At 40.1% G+C, this 21,830-nt stretch overlaps 1 protein-coding gene across 1 annotated transcript in view; it reads left to right on the plus strand.

The window, feature by feature from the left end:
• The first annotated feature begins 269 nt into the window (after window positions 1–269).
• Window positions 270–21,830, plus strand: part of LOC139720273 (LRP2-binding protein-like) — a 38,278-nt gene continuing 16,717 nt past the window's right edge. Inside the window, exons 1-5 of the mRNA XM_071631635.1 lie at window positions 270–327; window positions 2,857–3,167; window positions 4,398–4,511; window positions 6,807–7,055; window positions 18,952–19,003. Coding sequence (XP_071487736.1) covers window positions 2,904–3,167; window positions 4,398–4,511; window positions 6,807–7,055; window positions 18,952–19,003 — 679 coding nt within the window. The 5' untranslated portion in view covers window positions 270–327; window positions 2,857–2,903. The remainder of the gene's footprint in view (window positions 328–2,856; window positions 3,168–4,397; window positions 4,512–6,806; window positions 7,056–18,951; window positions 19,004–21,830) is intronic.

Raw genomic sequence — 21,830 nt, forward strand, 5'->3', positions numbered from 1 at the left:
GGCATCACAAGCCAACAAAATGCATACTGGTTTCCTTTCTGTGACAGTTATATCAAAATCATACTAAAAAAAATAATAATAATCATGCCTGACATAGTGCTTCACGCTGAAGCGTCAAAAATCATGCCAACTTTGGCGAGGCTGGGCCACTTCACTCGATGCGAACTTGAGGATCTCCAGGACAACCACGAACGCTTCACGCATGCGCGCTTCTCGTAAACTGGTAGCTAGTAGTCAAGACTCGGCGCAAGTTTTGTCGTGACCACCCACGAGAAGTACACAAATCTGCAAGACATGACAGACTTCTCGACGTGATGGCAACTTAAGGTAAGAGAGTTCGGTAACGATTATAGGTTCAACGTTTGTTGGTTTGCTTTGCAGTTGTGATTTCAGAATTAAAATTGAGAAATAAGTACCTTTGCGTCCATTTGTAGCTGCCCGCGCCCGCGCCGCCCGGCGGCCGTATGATGTGCAGTGGTAATGAACTCGGACCGGGTATACTTTAAATAGTCCCATACGTAAGATTTTGTGATGGATATGGCTTGGGAAGAAGTCCTGTTGATCTGAGACTAATGTGGTTAGACTTAGACACCTAAGCTAAAACTTGTTAGATTCTATACCTTTGAATTCTAGAATCTAGGAAAGACTAATTCTTTTGGGGAGAACCACCCCAAATTTCCCTGTTCTACTAATAATATTAGATTTTAATTTCTACTTAATTGTCTTAAATTCTAAATCTAGGTCTAACGATTGTTAGAGCGTCTACACTGTCCTACCCCGGGTAATAATAGTCTAGACCTACATCTAGATCTACCCTTGTCCACAGCCTTGTTACGTTGTCGTTAGCTTTCTCATGCACGGTAAAAACCAGATATGGGCAAAATCGTGAAATAGGCCCCACCGCAGTGCGGGTGCACCCGTGCGTTAGCAAGCAAGGGTAGGTCTAGCCCCGGAGACCCGCCGCTCTGCGGCGGGGTCCTGGCGGCTACCCCGCAGTTTCGTTCAAGTGAGAATTACGAACAACTCCCTATTGCCACATATACGGCAACTTCACAAATAAACCATGGCTAAATGTCCATCATAAACACAGTGACAATATACAATGAAATATACACTACCCCATTGCCTTGGTCCTTCTCACCAATTTATCTGGAAACTGCATAATTTTCCACATTTTTTAGGAGTAGGCGGTCTGCCCTAGTGGAGAGCTTTGCTGCTATTTTGAACGTGTATATCCATCAGTACGCATCTACGCATGCGTAAACAATGACGTCAACGTTACGGACGCAAAAGGATATGAATAATGCATCATCGCACGGTGAATATGCATCATGTAGCGAGTAAATACAGCTGTCAATGCACTGCACTGAATGCATTGTGTGCGCATGTGCAAGTGATTGTGAGTTTTAGTGAGCATCGGTGAGCTGAAGATATTTGCCTTATAAGACAGCATTTTCTGCATCATAAGCAATGAAATGCATCAAACAGTCGCCGATGTGAATCATTTAGGTTTAGTCGACCCATGTAAGTATTCCCAGTAGTTTTTGTTGAAAAATTAAGGAAATACAGCGCCGGAACGGCACCCGTTTGGTACAACATTAAAATATCGATGCCAAAACGGCGCAGCCCCAACACTGTACGTTGTACGTTGGGGCTGCTGGTCGCAGTTAGGGTAGGTCCTACAACTGATTGTAGTATGGTTAGGGTTAGGGTTTGGGTTAGGTAGGGTTGTATTTATGGTTAAATTGGCCGTTAGATTAGTCGAGGGACATTTTAAAGGGAGTCCTTCCGAGAAGAAAGGGAGGACGAAAGATGCTATGCTGTGGAAATCGGCCCCACCGCTGTATCAATTTCGCGTAAACGCCGTTTGGTGGGGCCGCATTCACGAGTATTATACTGTGGAAGGAAGCCCCACCGCCTTGCTTACCTACCGATGAACGCCACATGGTGGGGCTGAATTCACAAGTATAAATAGGCGAGCCGCCGTAGTATTAGTAGGGACACGCAGTGGTGGGACCTATTTCACGAGTATGCCCAGATATCTAGGTGAGAGCCACAGAAAAAAGGCACAGAAAATATTTAGTCGGATCAGGCCGCTAGGTGCGGCAGCCTTGCTATGAGCGAACCCGCTGGCGCCCGTGTTTCGATGGGTCGCTGTGCATCAGTTGATTAAAACTCGATTGTTGTAAAAAAAAACAGACAGAATTTTTTCTTCTTTTCATCATGGATAGTAGACATGTGTTTGTAACAAAAAATCACCATGCAAAGTTGTAACAATTTATATGTCAGATGTAAGATGAATAAAAAGTGAACAGGGACTCCTGAGGGAGCTTCATGAGTCTCTCTCTCGCCGGGGGCGTCATGAGGCTCTCCGGAAGCCTCTTGAGGCCGAGGAGTGCTCGTACGGGGTAGCAGGCCTCATGAGCGGGTTTCCGAGACTGATATTCTTCAGTTTCACATTGTGCAGGCAGCGTATGTAATTCATGACTCGATTGTTTGCTGAAGAGTTTAGTTGCTTTGAGCAATAACATGAAAGTCAACTGAAAAGGCAACTGATTTGGTTTGAATTTACTTAAGTGACTGGAAATATTAAAGCTAGACATTTCTATCAAGTAGACTATAGCACTGTAATTTGGGGGCAATTTGGTTGTGTAGAATTTGAGATATTTACATGGATACAAGGTCAAAAGTGCATGAGCGCCTCAGAAGAGGCAGACTAGCAGCATTTTTAAATATGTATTTTGGAAAGGTTTTGCAAGAAAAAGACATATCTACAATAATATAAATTTACACACCAGAAAACAAACCTACACAATGTATTGTCTGATTAATATGTCTATTCACCTTGTGGAATAGAGAATAGACGAAGGCAAAGTCAATAGTGATTGAAGCACCAGTACGAGATGGAGCACAGGGTTCCAAGCAAGGAGCTCTCCCTCCCCTCAGAACCTCTGCCGGCTAGCAAGAGTCTTCGGTCGGGCAGTGCGGGCAGTCTGGGCAGCGAGACTACGGCCATTACAAAGAGCCTGCACATCATTGATGACACAGAGCAGAAGGAGAAGGAAGAGCAGGAGCTCAATGAAAAAGTGGAGCAGCTCCTGATGGATAAGGTCAAGAGAGGGGACCCTGTTGCAACCTTTCAGCTTGGACAGTTTTATTTTGAGCAGGTTAGCTGTTACTGTTGATTATCCAAGTAAACCTGACAATTTTGATTGCATAATAAGTAGTTTGGATATCAGGGTATTTTGGGAGCCCTATTGCCTTCCTATCATGGATCTTGTCGACAGTTGGTATGTGCAGTTATTGAAATCTTGAGCAATGATGCTGCTATAGAAACGTGTGTGCTTTCCCTGATGTTACATTGCATTTAATTTGTAGCAACTTTCTTGACAAACAATATGCAAACTGTTAATTTGCATATTTTACTGTGCCCTGAGTTTGGCATAAATACTATAATCATGATAACCATTTCAAATCTCATAAGTGCACAATGGCCAACATATTGCAGTTCCTGCATACATAGGTAAAAATCATTGTGTTGACTCGTTTTATATTATATTCTTATTATTTCCAAATGCTTTATTTGAAACTCTTTATTTTCATATCAATTATTTTATTGCACATACCATTTTCGATATCCTATGCTTCAATTTGCTGACCAAGCAAAGATCATATTGCATCAAATATTTCTTGAAAGCATAGATAATTATTGGAAATGTCTTTGATTTGTAGTTATAAGACTTGCTACTACTTATTAAGTAACACATGAAAATGCCTGTCAATATGCCTGTGACAGATACAATGTAGGATCAATTGCAAAGTACTGTAAAACATGATATATTCCCGGCATGAATTTTTCGCGAATTGGAGCCGACGGCCTTTTTAGCGGCATGAAATTCTCGCGAACTGGAACTGGTATTCAATGCATATAGTGTAGAAAAGAACTTTCGCGTGCATTTTAATTTCGCGAAATTTAAATGCACACGAACATTTCTCGTTTTACAGTAGTCTGTCACCTGCACAGCATGTCTAACCCTAACAAATGTCATGGGGGATATATGAGAATGTATTTAAAGTCTTGGATGATCTTTGCACCATTATCCATTTTGAGACAGTAGAAGAATTTTTTTTTTTTGGGGGGGGGGATTTGGAGTCCCTCCTCAGCCTTTTTTTTTTTTTTGTAATGAGCCCTCTGTATTCTATCATGAAAGTCACAAAAATTGTATCAATGAATTTATTAAAAAGTAAGCATGCACTATGAGAGTGGATACCTTGATGACAATACTTAGCTATGCATTTGCTTTTTTGTGGCTCCCTCACCCCCCCCCCCCAATTTGTATCAATTGAAGATATATACTTCATTGTTTGTTTGTTGTTGTTTTTTATTCTTTACATAGGAGCGGTACAAAGAAGCAAAGAAATGCTTTTATGACATCAGAGAAACAGATATGCAGGCCAAATATCAACTCGGCATCATGTACTTTGACGGACTAGGTGCTGAGCAAGATGAGGTGGGCATTGGATCAATTCTTCATGGTCTACTGAGTGTTTGTGAATATAAGATGATCTAACAAGTACAAAGAAGGGAAGAACAGGAAGAGTTCCTGTTCATATTGACCAAGTTGGTCCAAGTTTCACTTCAAGGCAAGATTTACTCGGTTGAACTGCTACTGTATCAGTTGGTCTGTTTTTATGCCTCCGCCACGAAGTGGTGCCGGAGGCATTATGTTTTCGGGTTGTCCGTCCGTCCGTCCGTCCGTCCGTAATGAATTTTGTGGACAAGGTAACTATCAAAACATGTTGAGGTATCCTAATGAAACTTGGCATGTATGTGTATTAGGGGGTGAAGTTGTGCCTATCAACTTTTGGGTGCACATGCTCAAGGTCAAAGGTCAAAAGGTCAAGGTCAAATACATAAAATTTCACTATTTCCACCATATCTATTGAATGCCTGAAGATATTTTCTTGAAACTTAGTGTATACATGTATTACCCAATTAAGATTCTCTGGTGAAAGTTTGGGTCATGAGGTCAAAGGTCAAAAGGTCAGGGTCAAATACATAAAATTTCACTATTTCTACCATATCTACTGAATGCCTGAAGATATTTTCTTGAAACTTAGTGTAAACATGTATTACCCAATTAAAATTCTCTGGTGAAAGTTTGGGTCATGTGGTCAAAGGTCAAAAGGTCAGGGTCAAATACATAAAATTTCACTATTTCCACCATATCTATTGAATGCCTGAAGATATTTTCTTGAAACTTAGTGTATACATGTATTACCCAATTAAGATTCTCTGGTGAAAGTTTGGGTCATGAGGTCAAAGGTCAAAAGGTCTAGTAAAAATATTAAAACTTCTTTTTTTTTCTCCGTACCTTGGAAAATTGTTCAAGGTATCTTCATGGAACATAGTATATACATGTACTGACTGGAATTGATTATCTAGAGAATGTAGGGTTCATGGGGTCAAAGGTCAGGGGTCAAAGGTCAAGTGCAACACTTCAAAATTTTACTATTTCCCTCATATTTATGCAATGCCAGCAGGGTTATTTTTTTTACACTTGGTGTATGCATGTGTAACCTCATAGAAATTCTCTGGAAAGTTTTTTTTTTCTTTTTTTTTTGCCTCAAAGGTCAAAAGGTCAAAGATCAAGTGAAAGTGCTGAACTATCATTTTCCTCCATATCTCGGAAGTGGCTCAAGTTATCTTGAAACTTAGTACATATTATGCATGTTCTACCTGAAAGTGATTATCTCATGAATTTTAGGGTCAAGGGCCAGATGAAAATGGTAACAATTTACTATTCAATGCAGAAATTCACACCAATTCTCCACACCTGTACCTTGAAAATTACTCAATGCCTTAATGTATGAATGGGTCAAAGTCAAGTTAAAGTCCTTAAATCCCTAGATAGATGCTCTCCTATTCATCCAATTAAACCTAGGTCAAGGAAGGTGAACATTCAACACATTTGTGACAAATTTGTTATTTCAATATTTTGCCAATTTTGTGAAAATGTAGTCACTCATTGTCCACATGTACTATCTAGACCTATTGGGAAAATCATGCATTATGGCGGAGGCATACCAGTCGCCAAAGCGACATTTCTAGTTTGGTTAGTTTTTTGTTTGTTTGTTTGTTTGTTTGTTTGTTTTTTGGTACTGTTTCTCTAATACACATGTGAGTGGTTGTTTTGACATAAAGTAGGACAAATGAAGTAGGCCTACCTGGCATCATTAGAAACCCTAGAGTCTACAGCATAGATACCACAATTAGGTGATTAGTGGTTAATGTCTTTGGCAGTGTTTCATGTTGATGGTTCACACAATGTGCCATCTTGAAACATACCCACAAAGTGTGTGCGTGCACATATTACATTATTCATTTGTTCATCAAAACAACAGTTATTACTTTTTTCTTCCCAATGAACGAGTTCAATTGTTCGGACACGTAGATGACTGAATAAACCAATCTGTGCATGGAATGTTTTGGGGAACTTAGTATTTGGAATTGTGGGAAAGTTGAATGATTACTGACATTGGTTTTACTGACCTGCCTGTGTGGTTTTGCTGTAGCAATCCAATTGACTTCACATATTTTCATACCTTGGTAGACAACTGAAAGCTATTTTGCTATACCCTGAGCTGTCTGCTCCCATGTGGTCTGATTGATGCCAAAGATCTTTAGAAAGTTAGCTAACAAGCAGTGTTTTTGAGAGCAACATGTACAGAAAGATAGATAGGTAGACAGATTGCTGTCACAAGTATTTCTCTATGCCATGTTATCTTTACATTGCAATTTGTAGAAGAGAGGCTTCCAGTATATGCTGGATGTGGCAAAGTGTGACTCCAAACTCGTCCAGCACCTGATCCCATTTGCTCAGTACAACATTGGCCGTGCCTACTTTGAGGGTTCTGGAATCAAGCAGTCTGATAAGGAGGCAGAACGGTACTGGATTCTGGCAGCAGACGATGGGAATCCAAAGGCCAGTGTTAAGGCTCAGACAGCGCTTGGGATGTATTACTGCCGTCCAGAGACCATGGATCTCAAAAAGGTAAAGCATGGGAAATTGTAGCTTGAAAGAAATTTTCTTACAGTGGTCAGAAAAGAGGTACCATCATTGGTTTGAAGCATCATTAAAATTGCATTTTGGAGATTCAGGACAAAAGCCCATTTAATTGATTTAATTTGAATTGCATGAGATGTAATAAGGTGTGATCCACATAAGTTGAATTTAGATAGATATGGGAGACTGCAAATATGTCCCATACAGATTTATATGCAATAGGGCATTCAAAAGATACTTTTTGTTTGGCTAAGACTCTATTCAAAATAAAGATCAAATGAGTTTCTTTTGCACTGCTTTTTGCAGTATGAAAATGTGTGGAAACAATGTAGTTATTTTAGTTTAACGTCATTTTCTACCTGCAAAATCTACGAAAATTGTTTATCAATATTTATGGTTCAATAGAGAATTTTCACAAAAGTGAGTGTTAAAGGACAAGTTCACCTTCATAAACATAAGGATTGAGAAAATGCAACAATATTAGTAGAACACATCAGTGAAAGTTTGAGGAAAATTGGACAATCGATGCAAAAGTTATGAATTTTTTAAATTTTTTTGTTGGAACCGCTGGATGAGGAGACTACTACAGCTTGTGAGTCATATGCGTACAACAGTATAAAGAAAATGTAAAAGAAAATTCAACATATTTTCACTTTTTTCGCGTAATAAAAGAGCACTTGACTTGCCTCTTTCTAAAGGCAGGGGGAATGATATTACCCATAACATTTGTCGGTAACGAGTCAGGGGAATGTCGGTAACGAGTCAGGGGAATGTGTGCTTTTTTCAAAAAATGTGTGCTTTTTTCGAAATTCTCTTTATATTTTCCTTATATTGTTGTACGCGTGTGACATCTAAGTTATTCATACACTGCTGTAGTTTTCTCATCCAGCGGGTATTGCACAAAAACTTCAAAAATTCATAACTTTTGAACGGATTGTCTGATTTTCCTCAAACTTTCAATGATGTGTTCTACTAATATTGCTACATTCTCTCAATCCTTATGTTTATGAAGGTGAACTTGTCCTTTAATAAGCTTCACACAGGTTTGTCAGAAATACATTGTACATTGTAGGCGTACCCTGTAACAAGGCTGATGAACGGAAATTGCTGTGTCAGCAAATTCATTGTAGTGACCCTGACAGCTATAGCTATACAGCTAACTCAAGTCTTTCAGAAACAATACTTTCACGATCACTGGATAAACAAACCAACTTGAATGATATCAGACAACTCAGGAAAATCTCATACAGATCTGGGGTCTGCTTCATGAAAGTCTTCTGAGAGACTTTTTAGTCATAAGACACACTTATATGAGAGACTTCATGAAATTGATTTTACTTCTCATTGAAAGTCTCACATCTAGCTACATATGAGAGACTTTGGCCATTATGAGATTTGTTTAAAGACTTATATGATGACTTCATGAACTGAAGATCATTCACCAAATTTCATGATTTACATGGCGGTGAACTGGACTGTTAACCCTCTATGTGATCAGGCACTTTGTTTTAAATCAAGAGTCAGGTGTAGCAGTCCAACAGGAAGGCCATGGTGACACAATAGGGATTAGGGAGATGAGGTAATCTCTATTCATTGACAGTTACTTTCCACAAGTCTTTGCCAGTTGGCAAAGAAAGCCCTCCAGAGTGCATGCCAATCATTGAACAATGCTGTGAAGGTTAACAGTTCAAGTAATTACCATACATCTTAGCTCCATTTATAGAATGGGTAGCGAGAATCCTGCGATCTGATTGGTCGAGAGCTATGTGTTCATTTTTACTGGCCGCACGCTGAGTCACAGTGGTAAACATGTTATCTCGCACTTAGCAAAGAGTACGCGTACTTGTAACAAAGGTTCGCGCACTAAAGCAAGCGTTCGCGCACTAAACTTGGCCATGCATCCAGTAAAAACTTATGCATGGCTGGCCATGCATCCAGTAAAAACGGTAAGTACGGGTATGCATGCCCTTTATGGAAAGCCAAAAGGAAATGCATCCAGTAACTTTGTCATCGGGTAACACGATAGAAAACTGGGTTTTTGACAAGAAAATTACCCATTCTATAAATCAAATGACGCACATGTCTTTTCGTGCGTCAGTCGGAATATAGTGTGCATGCGGTAACTATGGAATTTAGCCTAAACCCACTCGGCTTCGCCTCGTGGGTTAAGCATTCCATAGTTACCTTATGCACACAATTCCGACTGACGCACTCAGACCTGTGCGTCATTTGTATAACGAATAATTGAAAGTCATGAATGTAATCACTCAGTGATGATGTATTCTGGTAGGGGATTTTTTTTTTTAAAGAGATTAAAGACCTAATAAAATGTGTGCAAAATGTTTTGATATGCAAAAGAAATGTAAAATATATGTCATGATTATCAATGTAAATATGTTGTCAGTGTCATTCCGGTTTTTATCGCTTCTAGAAACTCCCCTAAATATCACATTTTTGGAGGACCTCATTGCAGCTTTTGCGAAAAAGATACGTCACGTGACCAACACCCCTGAACCAATTGATGACGTATAAGCACAGAGTTGTGTTCAGTTAGCAGACGCCACTCAGCACAAGCACTTAGATTACTAGCTTGGTACACGCCGTACACGTTAGCTAGCCCGGCCAGGCCGGCCAGGCCTGGGCCCCGCGGGATGTGCGCTCCCGGTCGACCCACTGACTGTCAACATGTACGCATTAGTACCACGTACATTATCACTAAGTTAGCTTGCACAATACCTGGTACCTCGAGCAGAATGTCCTGCCCTATATGGGTAAACTTCAACATTGATGATGATGATGATGATGAAGACTGCAGCTCTGACGATAGCGGAGAAGAAGAGGAGGCACATGAAGTTGAAGGGGAAGATGGGGAGGGAGAGGCAGCCGATGAACCAGAACGTTATCGTGGGGGGCTGCACCTTACCGATATGAACCAGCTGCATCTCCCCCGCTGCCAGTGCAAGAGCGTATGAACATGGCACCAAGTCCGAGAATAGACCTCACGGAAACGATCGCCTGGGAAATACAGAGTGGTATGTGTGGTATGCCCCCATATACAAGTGTAGTTTAACGTTAGAAAGGATATACTGTATTCTACATGATTGACATTGTAAGTTGTAACTGTTTGTCTAGTAAGTAGTAGGAGAACAGACCCAGCTTGCTCACAAAGTGAGCGGCTACTCCGGCCGCCACAAGCGGGAGCGTCCCAGCCGTGGCGTGGCCCGTCGGCCGGCGCTAACAAGTTAAACTAGTAGTATATAGTAGTCTAGTAGTAGTAGCAGTCTACTAGTAGTAGTAGTCTACTAGTACTACTACTAGTAGTAGTACTATTACCACTAGGTCTAGTAGACTAGTAAGTAGTAATAGCAGAATCTTTGGTAGTAGTACAGAGGCTACACTCTTGTTAGGGGGATATGTTACAGGGTGGGTCGTGGCTCAAAAAAAAAAAAAAAAGGCCTAACCAGTTTCCCATGGTCAATTTCTGCAATATTTGTTATCAGTAATTTAGATGCGCCATTTTGTAAGAAAAACAATACCAAGAGTGATCGTCAATTTTGGTCGAGTAGTTTTTGTTTTATGCTACAAATCATACTGTAGAAGGAAGCCCCACCGCCGTGCTTATCTACTGATGAACGCCACGGTGGGGCTGAATTCACGAGTAGGTCTAGGCCTATAAAGCAGGCGAGTCGCCGTAGTATTAGTACAGACAGGCAGTGGTGGTGGGGCTATCGTGAAATAGCCCCCCCCCCCCCCCCCCCGCAATGCGCGTGCACCGTACCCGTGCGCTTATAGCAAGCAAGCCAAGGGTAGGTCCTAGGGTTTAGGGTTAGGTAGGGTTGTATTTATGGTCAAATTGGCCGTTAAATTGGTCGATGGACATATTAGGAAGTCATTTTCGCCGCATTCACGAGTATTGACTGTGGAAGGCAGCCCCACTGCCGTGCTTACCTACCGATGAACGCCACACGGTGGGGCTGAATTCACGAGTATTTAAACAGGCGAGTCGTCGTAGTATTAGTACAGACATGCAATGGTGGGGCCTATTTCACGAGTTTGCCAAAAATAATGGATATCCAAGCGTACCGCAGTTGTAATCTGTATTATTGGCAGTATTAAATCCGATACAATTCATTAAATATTCTTTTGTCTAAAGGCTTAGCCAATGACAATAGTGCAGCGCAGCGCCTGCTATGCGCTCGCTAGCTCACTCCCCCGCCAGCGCTAGCCGCCGGCCGGCTGTCGCTGCGCTGCGCTAGCATAGCCTTGCCAGCTCGCCGGCTATGGCTAGGCTGGTTGGACAATCAATATCTACGACTCCGATCTTAGACGTCATCACAATTTAGAAGTGATAGTACGCCGCATGTGGCGAAAGTATAGGAAGTTTTCCAAAACCGAGGAAATTGCATCCATTATGTTTACAAATATAGAACAAAATTCAGAACAGTAAAAAAACTCGCACGACAATAGAATTACTTAGAATTTAACATTTAATATTATTACGTCATTAAGAAAAAAATGTATAAACCATTTTATTAGGTCTTTAAGATGTGCATACTTCACGAGAGACTATTTTAAGTGAAGTGCATGGTGAACCTTAGAATCACAACAGATCGTACACACATGCACACACAAATTACAATAAATCATGTAGAAATAATTACAGTCATGTGATACTACAGTCGAGTGACAGACACAGTTACAGACATAATATATGCGCTGAGATTGATTTCAATAAAACTGAACAATGCCCCTCAAGCATCTGCTAACTTGCATCACAAAAATTATGAGGACTCCCATGATTTGATATTTAGCTCATCTGAGCCAAATGCTTGAGTGAGCTATTGCGATCATTTATCATCCATCATAAGTCATGCATAAAGTTCTTGCATGCTCAGCTTCTTCTTGAAAACCCCAAGACAAATTTTCACCAAACTTACCAGGTGGCATCTCTAGGGTGACAGGTCATAATTTGTTCAGATGGGCACCATCCTTCCTCCCCCGGCCCCTAGGGTCCCAAAATATACAGAATATACAAGTCGGTGGATGCTATGCTCCCCTTGAGGTCCCCAAACCTCCCTGAGTTGCTATGTTCTTCTTGGGCAATAGTCTGTAAGACAAATTTTCACCAAGCTTATGAAGTAGCATCCCTAGGGTGATAGGTCATAATTTGTTCAAATGGGCACCATTCCCCCCCCCCCCCCCCCCCCCAATCCCCTGAGGTCTCAAAAGCCTGCAAACGTTTAGTTAGTGTTATGAGTAAGTACATCGGTGACTGCAGTTTTAAGTTTTACTCAAGGCAGGTCCAGAGATGCTCTCCTCGGGCCCATGGTGGGCCAAGGTGGGGCCTAATTTTCACAATTTCATCTTCTTGAAAATGCACTAAATTTAGGCAGGTAGTGTATTGCTGGGTTGATGAATGTACATTAGCACAAATGGGCACCTTGCCCCACCCCAGGGGCCCATAACCCCTAAATCAGAGAATAAAAAAGAAATTAGAAAAAAAATCTATAAGACCAGAAATGCTCTAAGTAAATACGATATACATCAGTGAATGCACTTTCGAGTTTGTATACATGTGGCAGATCCAGGCAGGGGTGGCCCCCTTGGGGTTGTTACTGCAGTGCCGTATATGAAGAGAGTCTTGCCAAATCAGTTTTTAGCTTATGAATTTTGAAGCCTGTGATTGGTCAAAACTTGCCCCCCAGGCTGATCTTCTTGGAGCCATGTTCTTACCAAACTGCACTCACACACAGTGCCCATTGTTAACTATCCTTCATTTTGCTTGCTTTATGACGTCTGAGTGTACATGCTAACCCTTTTAAAGGACAAGTTCACCTTCATAGACATGTGGGTTGATAGCATGCAGCAATATTAGTAGAACACATCAGTGAGATTCTTCCGTCGAGATGTTTTCATTGCAACTGATTGACAAATTGCCCTACATCGACGTAAAAAAGCACTGAATTGATCAGTGTTTTAGTAGTAGCCATGATAAAAAATCATGGGCGTACATACTCGAACAGGATTCGAACCTACGACCTCCTGATCACCGGACAGGCGTCATCTCCACTAGACCACCGAGCTTTCGCCCGACAGCAAGTGTTGGTTCTAATCCTTACAGCATGCAGCGGGTACTGCTTTGTTATTCAAATTCATGTAATTCTTCCGTCGAGATGTTTTCATTGCAACTGACTGACAAATTGCCCTACATCGACGTAAATAAGCACTGAATTGATCAATGTTTTATTAGTAGGCATGATAAAAAATCATGGGCGTACATACTCGAGCAGGATTCGAACCTACGACCTCCTGATCACCGGACAGGCGTCATCTCCACTAGACCACCGAGCTTTCGCCCGACAGCAAGTGTTGGTTCTAATCCTTATAGCATGCAGCGGGTACTGCTTTGTTATTCAAATTCATGTAATTCTTCCGTCGAGATGTTTTCATTGCAACTGATTGACAAATTGCCCTGCATCGACGTTAATAGGCACTGAATTGATCAGTGTTTTAGTAGTAGGCATGATAAAAAATCATGGGCGTACATACTCGAGAAGGATTCGAACCTACGACCTCCTGATCACCGGACAGGCGTCATCTCCACTAGACCACCGAGCTTTCGCCCGACAGCAAGTGTTGGTTCTAATCCTTATAGCATGCAGCGGGTACTGCTTTGTTATTCAAATTCATGTAATTCTTCCGTCGAGATGTTTTCATTGCAACTGACTGACAAATTGCTCTACATCGACGTAAATAAGCACTGAATTGATCAATGTTTTATTAGTAGGCATGATAAAAAATCATGGGCGTACATACTCGAGCAGGATTCGAACCTACGACCTCCTGATCACCGGACAGGCGTCATCTCCACTAGACCACCGAGCTTTCGCCCGACAGCAAGTGTTGGTTCTAATCCTTATAGCATGCAGCGGGTACTGCTTTGTTATTCAAATTCATGTAATTCTTCAGTCGAGATGTTTTCATTGCAACTGATTGACAAATTGCCCTGCATCGACGAATAATATTACCCCTAACATACGTGAGTAACAAGTCGAAGAAATGTGCACTTTATTCAAAAAGTAAAGTTTTGTGAAATTCTCTTTTTATTTTCCTTATATCGTTGTACGCATGTGACATCATACACCGTAGTAGTCTTCTCATCCAGCAGTGATTGTGCAGACACTTTAAAAATTCATAACTTTTGAACGGATTGTCCGATTTTCCTCAAACTTCCACCAATGTGTTCTGCTAATATAGCTGCATTCTCTCAATCCTTATGTATATGAAGGTGAACTTGTTCTTTAAATGCACAATATGCTATTTAAGGACATGGCATCTAATTTAGCAGTTGGCCAGGCACTCTATATACAGTATTGTGGGACTGAATTTGTAACCAGTTTTTACATTTTTATCTGCTGTTTGAAAATGCATGGTCAAATTTCCTACAAACTTTACCAATTTGATAGAATATACAATGTACAAGTGGACACCATGCTCCCCTGGAGGTCCCAAAAGCTCGCTAAGTCGCTATGGTTTTCTTAGGTCATAGTCTATAAGAATTTGTGGATGTTGAACTTGTGATATTCAGGTGAGCTTTAGACCTCCAGGTCTCTTCCTTAGTATGCCTCAAAGTATGCATTTTGCATCAGCAGTGTGATTTTTTTTTTTTTTTGGGGGGGGGGGGGAGAGGGGAGTTTCAGGAGTGATCATTTCTTCCTCAACTTTTGAGGTTTAAAGTGAAGAGAATTGATACAGTTTTAGTTTCTTTGTAAGGCCATTGTAGAACCACGTTTCTTCTGTGTGACATTGTTTTCTCCAATGTCCACTCCTGTAGGGCACAAGAGTGGATACATATGGTAATCCTATCAGAACAAGTTCGTCCGAAGCACTCAGCGAAAGCACAATACACAGGAATAAAATGTGCTCCATGAGTATGCAAGTTTCAAAATAATCTGGTAATCCTTTCTTTTTGGCAATTGCTATGCAGTCACACAAATCCTTTATAGTTGGTTTTGTTTTTGTACAAGTGTTTGTTTCTTGTAGTTGACTTATCAAAGCAAACAATTCTAACTCAAGATACACTCAATCGAAACAAATTTTACCTTATTTGTCCACCTTGCATGATATACAGTTATAGTAGACTGTGTAGATTACTCACTCACAACGCAGTTAAAGAAATTGGCTACATTAGGCGTTTTCACGTCAGCCCGATGTTTCGAAATAGCGCGCAATTTGTCTGACTTGGGAGATTAAAAAATATCTTGAGCTTGGATTTTTATCGGGCTGATGTAAAAACGCCTATTGTTGCTTTGGTCGTGGCAGCAATAGAAGAATTTTTTTTAAAAGCTGGAGATTGAAATGTCATTTTATTTTGACTGTATGAGGAAATGCAATACTGCCCTCACATGCCCAATGAAACCAGACTTGAATTGAGTCGGTACCCCAGCTGCATTGCAGCTATTCAATGCCTAGTCAGACAACGAAGCTAGAGAATGCAAACAGCACTTATTAATAATCCAGTCGAAAGTAAATTACCACTTCTAATGAGAAGTCTGTGTTTTGTGTCCACTTATTGCTTGCAATCAGGCATTCATCATCAGCGTATCCTATTTCTATCAACAGTAGGGCCCTGCACTGAGCTCTCCAAGGAGGCATCAACTCGTCAAATTCCTTCAATATCAGTAGATGACATATTCATCATATCACATACCTGTGATGTATAAAATACATTTGCACTCTATTCAGACCACCACAGTGATCAAACACAAGCATTACAGTCTGTCACGCTCCACTAACACCACAAGATTACACCAAGAAAGTCATTTCGTGCATCCACTTTCTAAGAGAGTGCAGCATATTTTTTCGTGTATTAAGATCAAAAGTTTAACACCATTTTCAGGTGAATTCCAATACAGATGAGCTTCTAATCTAATACTTTTTCTGTTTTTAACTTGAAATGAAATATATTTGGGAGTAATTGAATCTTTTGCAAAATTTGGAAGGGGGCAGAATTCTGATTGATCTGATGAAAGAGAGAAAGAAGTGCTTCACCACTATTGGAATGATAGATTTAGAGACAAACTGAATAATACTGTTAAGCTTTCAATTTATGATAGTATGATGACATTGTTTACTCTTTAGAAGAAAATATCAGTTGATATACCTCAGAGTTTTTTAAATAGAAATGAAAAACTAACACCATGTCACTCAAGAGTACACTCCCCTTTTGTACCAAGAGTAGTGGTTCCATTTTTCAGGTTTCGAATCAATTCACTTGAAGTCTGTAGCATTGTTTCCCCCTCTATCGTAAGTTTCCAGTCTTATCATTGTGAGGAAAGATCTGAATTACCTACTGCTTCAATATACCAGCCTGTATGAAAGGAATCTGATTTTCAGGGTTGCAAAGGGACACACAAACTTTAAAGGACCGAAACCAGTTGAGAGCTGTCTTGGAAGCAAAACATAAATGACTTTGGCAATACCTTAGGGAAACTGAAAGCTTATCATGGGCTGATGGGGAAAAGTGAGAGCAGGATTTGCGAGTGGGAGGGCAGTATGAGGGCAGTGTTATTTGGGTGTTTATAACAATCCATGACTTCCCCTCACATAAACTATGCCAGGAGAAATCAAGCTTTGAAAATAGAAACTTCCAAGAGAGGTACACATGTACCCAGGTATCTATCTACACATGTGTGATTTTAGTTTATGGCCAATAGAGAAAGTTCATTCCTGTACCAACTGAAGCTTTCTGGCAAGTTGAAAGAAGTTTTGTGATGTATCTCAAGGACCTACCTGCTCTGCACAATACAAACCACATTTCCACTGTAGAAATATATACATGGTGATGTCACAGTTTGTTTTAATTTATTATTATTTTTTTTAAGTGAATTTGCTCCCTAAGTTAGGCTTTCATGGCACATGTAATTTCTGCCGTGCCCGTTCAGCAGAAATGAAACTTTGGTGTCCATAATGCATTATTGTTGTGTGCAGCTGCAGCGTCAACAAGTTAGTCTTCTTAATAACTTTCCACACCTTTGAGCTATGACCACAAAATGCATACCACAGGTAGATAACCTAAAAGTGGCAGTCAAGACCAATTTTTTTTTTTTTTTTTTTTTTTTTTTTTTGGGGGGGGGGGGGGGGGGGGTTCTACAAGGTCAAAAGGTCAATGAATTTGCCCTGATCAGCGCAGTACTCACGATATTGTGTGGTTCAAAATTGATGAATGATTACACTGTTTGTCATGTTTTAGTCATCCGTGTTATGGGTGCACTTCATTTTGGGTTTTTTTCTGTTAAGAGATTCATTTTTTCAATTATATACAAGTTTCAACACTTAAAGGCAAGGTTATACCATATTGTGGTATACGTAATAATTGACTTTTTAATGACCTTTGCTCTTCCTGGCATTCAACCTGTATCTATTTTTCAGCTTCTTCAGATTTTTATGACATTTCCTTGCTTGGAAGCTGTGTCAAGTTTAACCAAAGCATATGTGACCCTGCACCACAAAACAAACAAAAGGTCGCCAGACATGAAATTTCAGTTAAGAGCATAATCTGAAAGAGCAGACTTTTAGCTTTAAAATGATGTATAACTCAAACCAATTTGACTCTCCTAACCTATTTAAATATTGGAAAAAAGGTGCATACACTCAGGAAAAGTGTGAACTGAGAAAAGAGGCTCTGAAGTACAGTGCCTATTCAAGCGCTTAATCTTTACCAAGCCGTGCTGGCTGTGCGATGAATGAGACAAAAAACAGGATGTAAACCAACAGAGTAACAACAATGAAGGGAGAATCAGATTAAATTGAAATTGACCGTGCCTTATTAACACATTCTGACCTTAATTAATGCCAACTTTCAAAGCAGTAGCATTATCCCTTCAAAAGTTATAGGACTTGAAAGTGAAGAGTGTGTACAAGGTTTTTAAGAAATGAAAACAGGTCTCTAAAGACACACTTAATCACACTTTTCTGCCAAATAATGTTCCAGAAAAATGGCTAAAGAGCACACTTTCCTGCCCGTTTTATGATCCCAAATTTTATCATAATGTAGAAGAAGACTTGCTCTTTCAGAAAATATGAAAAAGTCAACATCGGCTCGGTTGACCCTTTTCACCTATATTCAGTCCTCACACAAAATCAGTGTGTGCGACTTTTTGTTCATTTTGTGGTACACGATCACATATAGAAATTGCCATATATGCAGGCAAGACATTACTTGGTATTTGCCTTGGGGTTGTTTTTGTGTGTGTGTGTGTGTTTGTTTTTTTAAAGTATTTGTGGTGAGGAAACACTGAAATATAAAACCTCCTCAAAATGTATTACACAGATCATGTTGACTTGGTCAACAGCCCACATGCTTACTATGTTAGGTAGTGATCAGCTATTCATGTTTCCTCTATAAAAAAAAACGGAAAAATTACCAGTATTTTTTTATGCATTATCATCTCTGGTTAGGTTTTGTGAGATAGCTTTGTCAGTGTGATGGCAATATAAAAGAAATACCTGTTGTCTTTAAGCAAAAAATAATAATAAATGGTTGACTATATACATTGGTAATGTTTGCATAGACATCTGTTCTATTTATTATATGAAGCTATCTTTAACTTATGAAACATGCTGCAGAGATTATGCTGACTTGACCACAAACACATCAGCAATGTAATATGTGGGGGTGGGATTGTCTGTTTATGTTTCCTTGAAAGAATAGATAAGCAATACTTGTGTCATTTTTGTCTGCTGCATTGTCATCTAGTTTGTGAAAGGTCCATATCAATGAAAATGTAGAATCCAAGTGACTTGTCTTGTCTTCAAACAAACTAAGGTGTCATATTTCTGAATGGTTGTGTTTGTTTTTTTATTTGATTTTATTCTCTTTTAGGCATTCTTCTGGCACTCTGAGGCGACAGGAAATGGAAGTGTAGAGTCACAAGGTAAACTGTTAGAAAGTCTATAGTACCCTTTTTCTTTTAACTACTCTGCATTTCCAGGTTCTTAATTGCATCATGCTTTTCAAGAAACACAAAAAGCTATAAAATGCAACAAAAACAAGACATCAGTAAAATCATGATCACACTTAGACCACTCATTACAATCAAAGTGACCATTTTAGTGTTAGTAAGTCAGGTGACTGATAACCTATGGGCACCTCCTGTGTCAAAACTGGTCTGTGGTATTATTCAGATATGCTGGAACATGGATCATATCAATATTACAAATTGGTAGGAAGGAGCACCCTAATCTGGGAAGATTATAAAAACATGTCATTGGTGTGAAATGTAACTCTTTCTTTACAACAGTGATGATTTAGATATTAACTGTAAATGTGCAGTCAAAAATCACTTTCCAGGTGCTCTCACTCAGTGGTTCTGAAAGTAAGCACAATGCATGCAACGTATAAAGTAATACAACAGTTAAACAGGGTAGGTACTGCCGAGTTAGGACTTTGTTTTTGATTTGTTGCAGATACCATACACCATTTAAAGATACATAGAGCATGACTATCTTTATCTCATCGATTCCCACCATCTCCACGAAGGACTTGCCAGGTTGACACTCTGTAACAATACATCACTCCACGCAATTGATGTGAACATACATGTAGAGCTATATTGCTGGCCCTTGTATGCAGCCCCAGTCAAAACCATTGCATATGCATGCATGATACAATAGTTAAGTCTATACCTATTGTATCTGCATGCATGGAGCTGATGCTCTACTATTACTGATACAATGGCCCAGATAATTTAGAAGCAATAAGCATGAAGCCTGGCTTGGTGTGTGGTTCGTCAAAGGAGCATCCCCCCCCCCCCCCCCCCATGTAAACTCCGCCTGTCTTTAAAGGTGACTAAAGGGCAATCACAAGGCCAATGGAGCCAATGGATTTGGTTGTGTGACACTTACAGAGTCATTCAAAAAATGTGTATCGCTAGTAACATGCTGTGATAAAGGCGAGTTCTAGCTGCCTCCTAAATAAGTTGGCCCTGTATTAGGCTGTAGTCATGTGGTACTGGAGTCTTGATGAAAGATCTTAGCATCAGACAACAGCAGATCTTGAATCTACTGCATGATGGCCATTCTACTGGCAATCCCATTGATGGCCATCAGACTGCCGAGAAGAAGGCAAAGTAGAGTGTCTTCACCAAATCTCCAAGGGCAAGACTGTGGATGATAGTCTCATTTCAAGGATTGTAGATAACAGGATGAAGGGGACTGATCCGTGTGAGAAGGGGTTCCTTGCCCAGTAGGGTTTCTCATGTGCTGCAGGTGGATCCTGGTCATCATCAAGTGACTGTATGCAACAAAAGTACCGTCAGAATCGGAACATGGAATGTCAGGACCCTGTACGTGTACCAAAAGTGGTAATTGAGAAAATGTGAAGCAAGAAATAATAAGGATCAACATACAGTGTAAATATACTTGGTATAAATGAAAACAGGTGGTCAAACATTGACACTTTATAGTTGATGGTTTCGTTGGTTTATTACCGCCACCAAGGAAGGAGGTTAAGTGATCATCGGCGTTGGTTTGTCTGCTTGCAAAATAGCTCAAAAAGTGGGGAATAGATTTGAATGAAATTTGCAGGAAAAGATGATTCAATTTTGGTAGTGATCCGGCAATTTTTATGGATAATCGAAAGATTTTTTATCGTTTTGCAGATAGGGTCAATGAACTTGAGAGTTCAAGCTGCACATATTTATGGTTCTTATAAGCGCTATAAAGTGTGTGCTCTGCTCCAGCAAGGCGCCGCGTAGCTAGAAGCAGATGATGTAAACAAAAGGCTTCTTGTTTATTGGGAAATGGGGCAATTTTAAGCATGCTTGTGTAATAATGGGAGGAAATGAGCTGCTTGGCAGAGGTCTGCGCTTTACAAGTGCTTTTCTAGTTCAGGAAGTGAGACACCCCTTTCATCTAGCCATCAGAGTAGTATATGCTCTGATAGCAGAGAGTACAGAAGAGGAGATCAATGCCTTCAACCAGATCTTAGAGGAGGAGATTGATGCCTTTTATGAGACCTTAATGAAAGAGGCTAAATTCCATTACAAGACAAATGAAATCCCATCATCATTAGAGATCTTAGTGCCAAAGTGGGCAGTGGTAGAGAGGGTAAGACAGTAGGGTAACATGATCTTTGAGAAAGAAACAATCATGGAGACAGATGGGTGCAATGTTGTGAGTCTAAGGACATGATTATCATAAATACTCAGTCAAAAAGAGCATCCTAGAAGGTTATATACCTTGAAGAGCCCCGGGGATCGCACAAGGAACCAGATAGAGTTAATCATTAAAAAAACAAAACAAAACAAAACAAAACAAAAAACGGTTTTGAAGGAGCAGTGAGAGTTTCCTAAAACTTATCCAGGGGCTGACTGTAGCACTTATGATATACCTATGGCAGCTACATTTTAATGCAACCTCAAAAAATTGAAGAAAGCAAGAACCATACAAAAGCTGAAATTTGGAAAGCCAGCCAAGCCTAAATTTCAACTTCAGTATTGCAGCCAGGTGAGTAATAGTGTCTAAGATCTCAGTGATGAAGGGGGTGGGACAGATTTCAAGTTGGCAAGATACATTTTAGTTCAAACCCCAAAGACTTTACCAAAGAAATAAAAAAGGATGCATCAGAAGTGGATGACAGAAGAGATAATGTCATTGGTGGAGAATAAATAGCATATTTGAGATAGACAAGGACAGGAATACAGAATTGAACAACCAAATGAATAAGAAATGTAGAAAAACATTTGAATGAAGAAGCAGTTG

Source organism: Diadema antillarum, unplaced genomic scaffold (genome assembly GCF_040938485.1).
Source record: "Diadema antillarum isolate AM-2024a unplaced genomic scaffold, OU_Dant_1.0 scf00000010, whole genome shotgun sequence".
NCBI lineage: Eukaryota > Metazoa > Echinodermata > Echinoidea > Diadematoida > Diadematidae > Diadema > Diadema antillarum.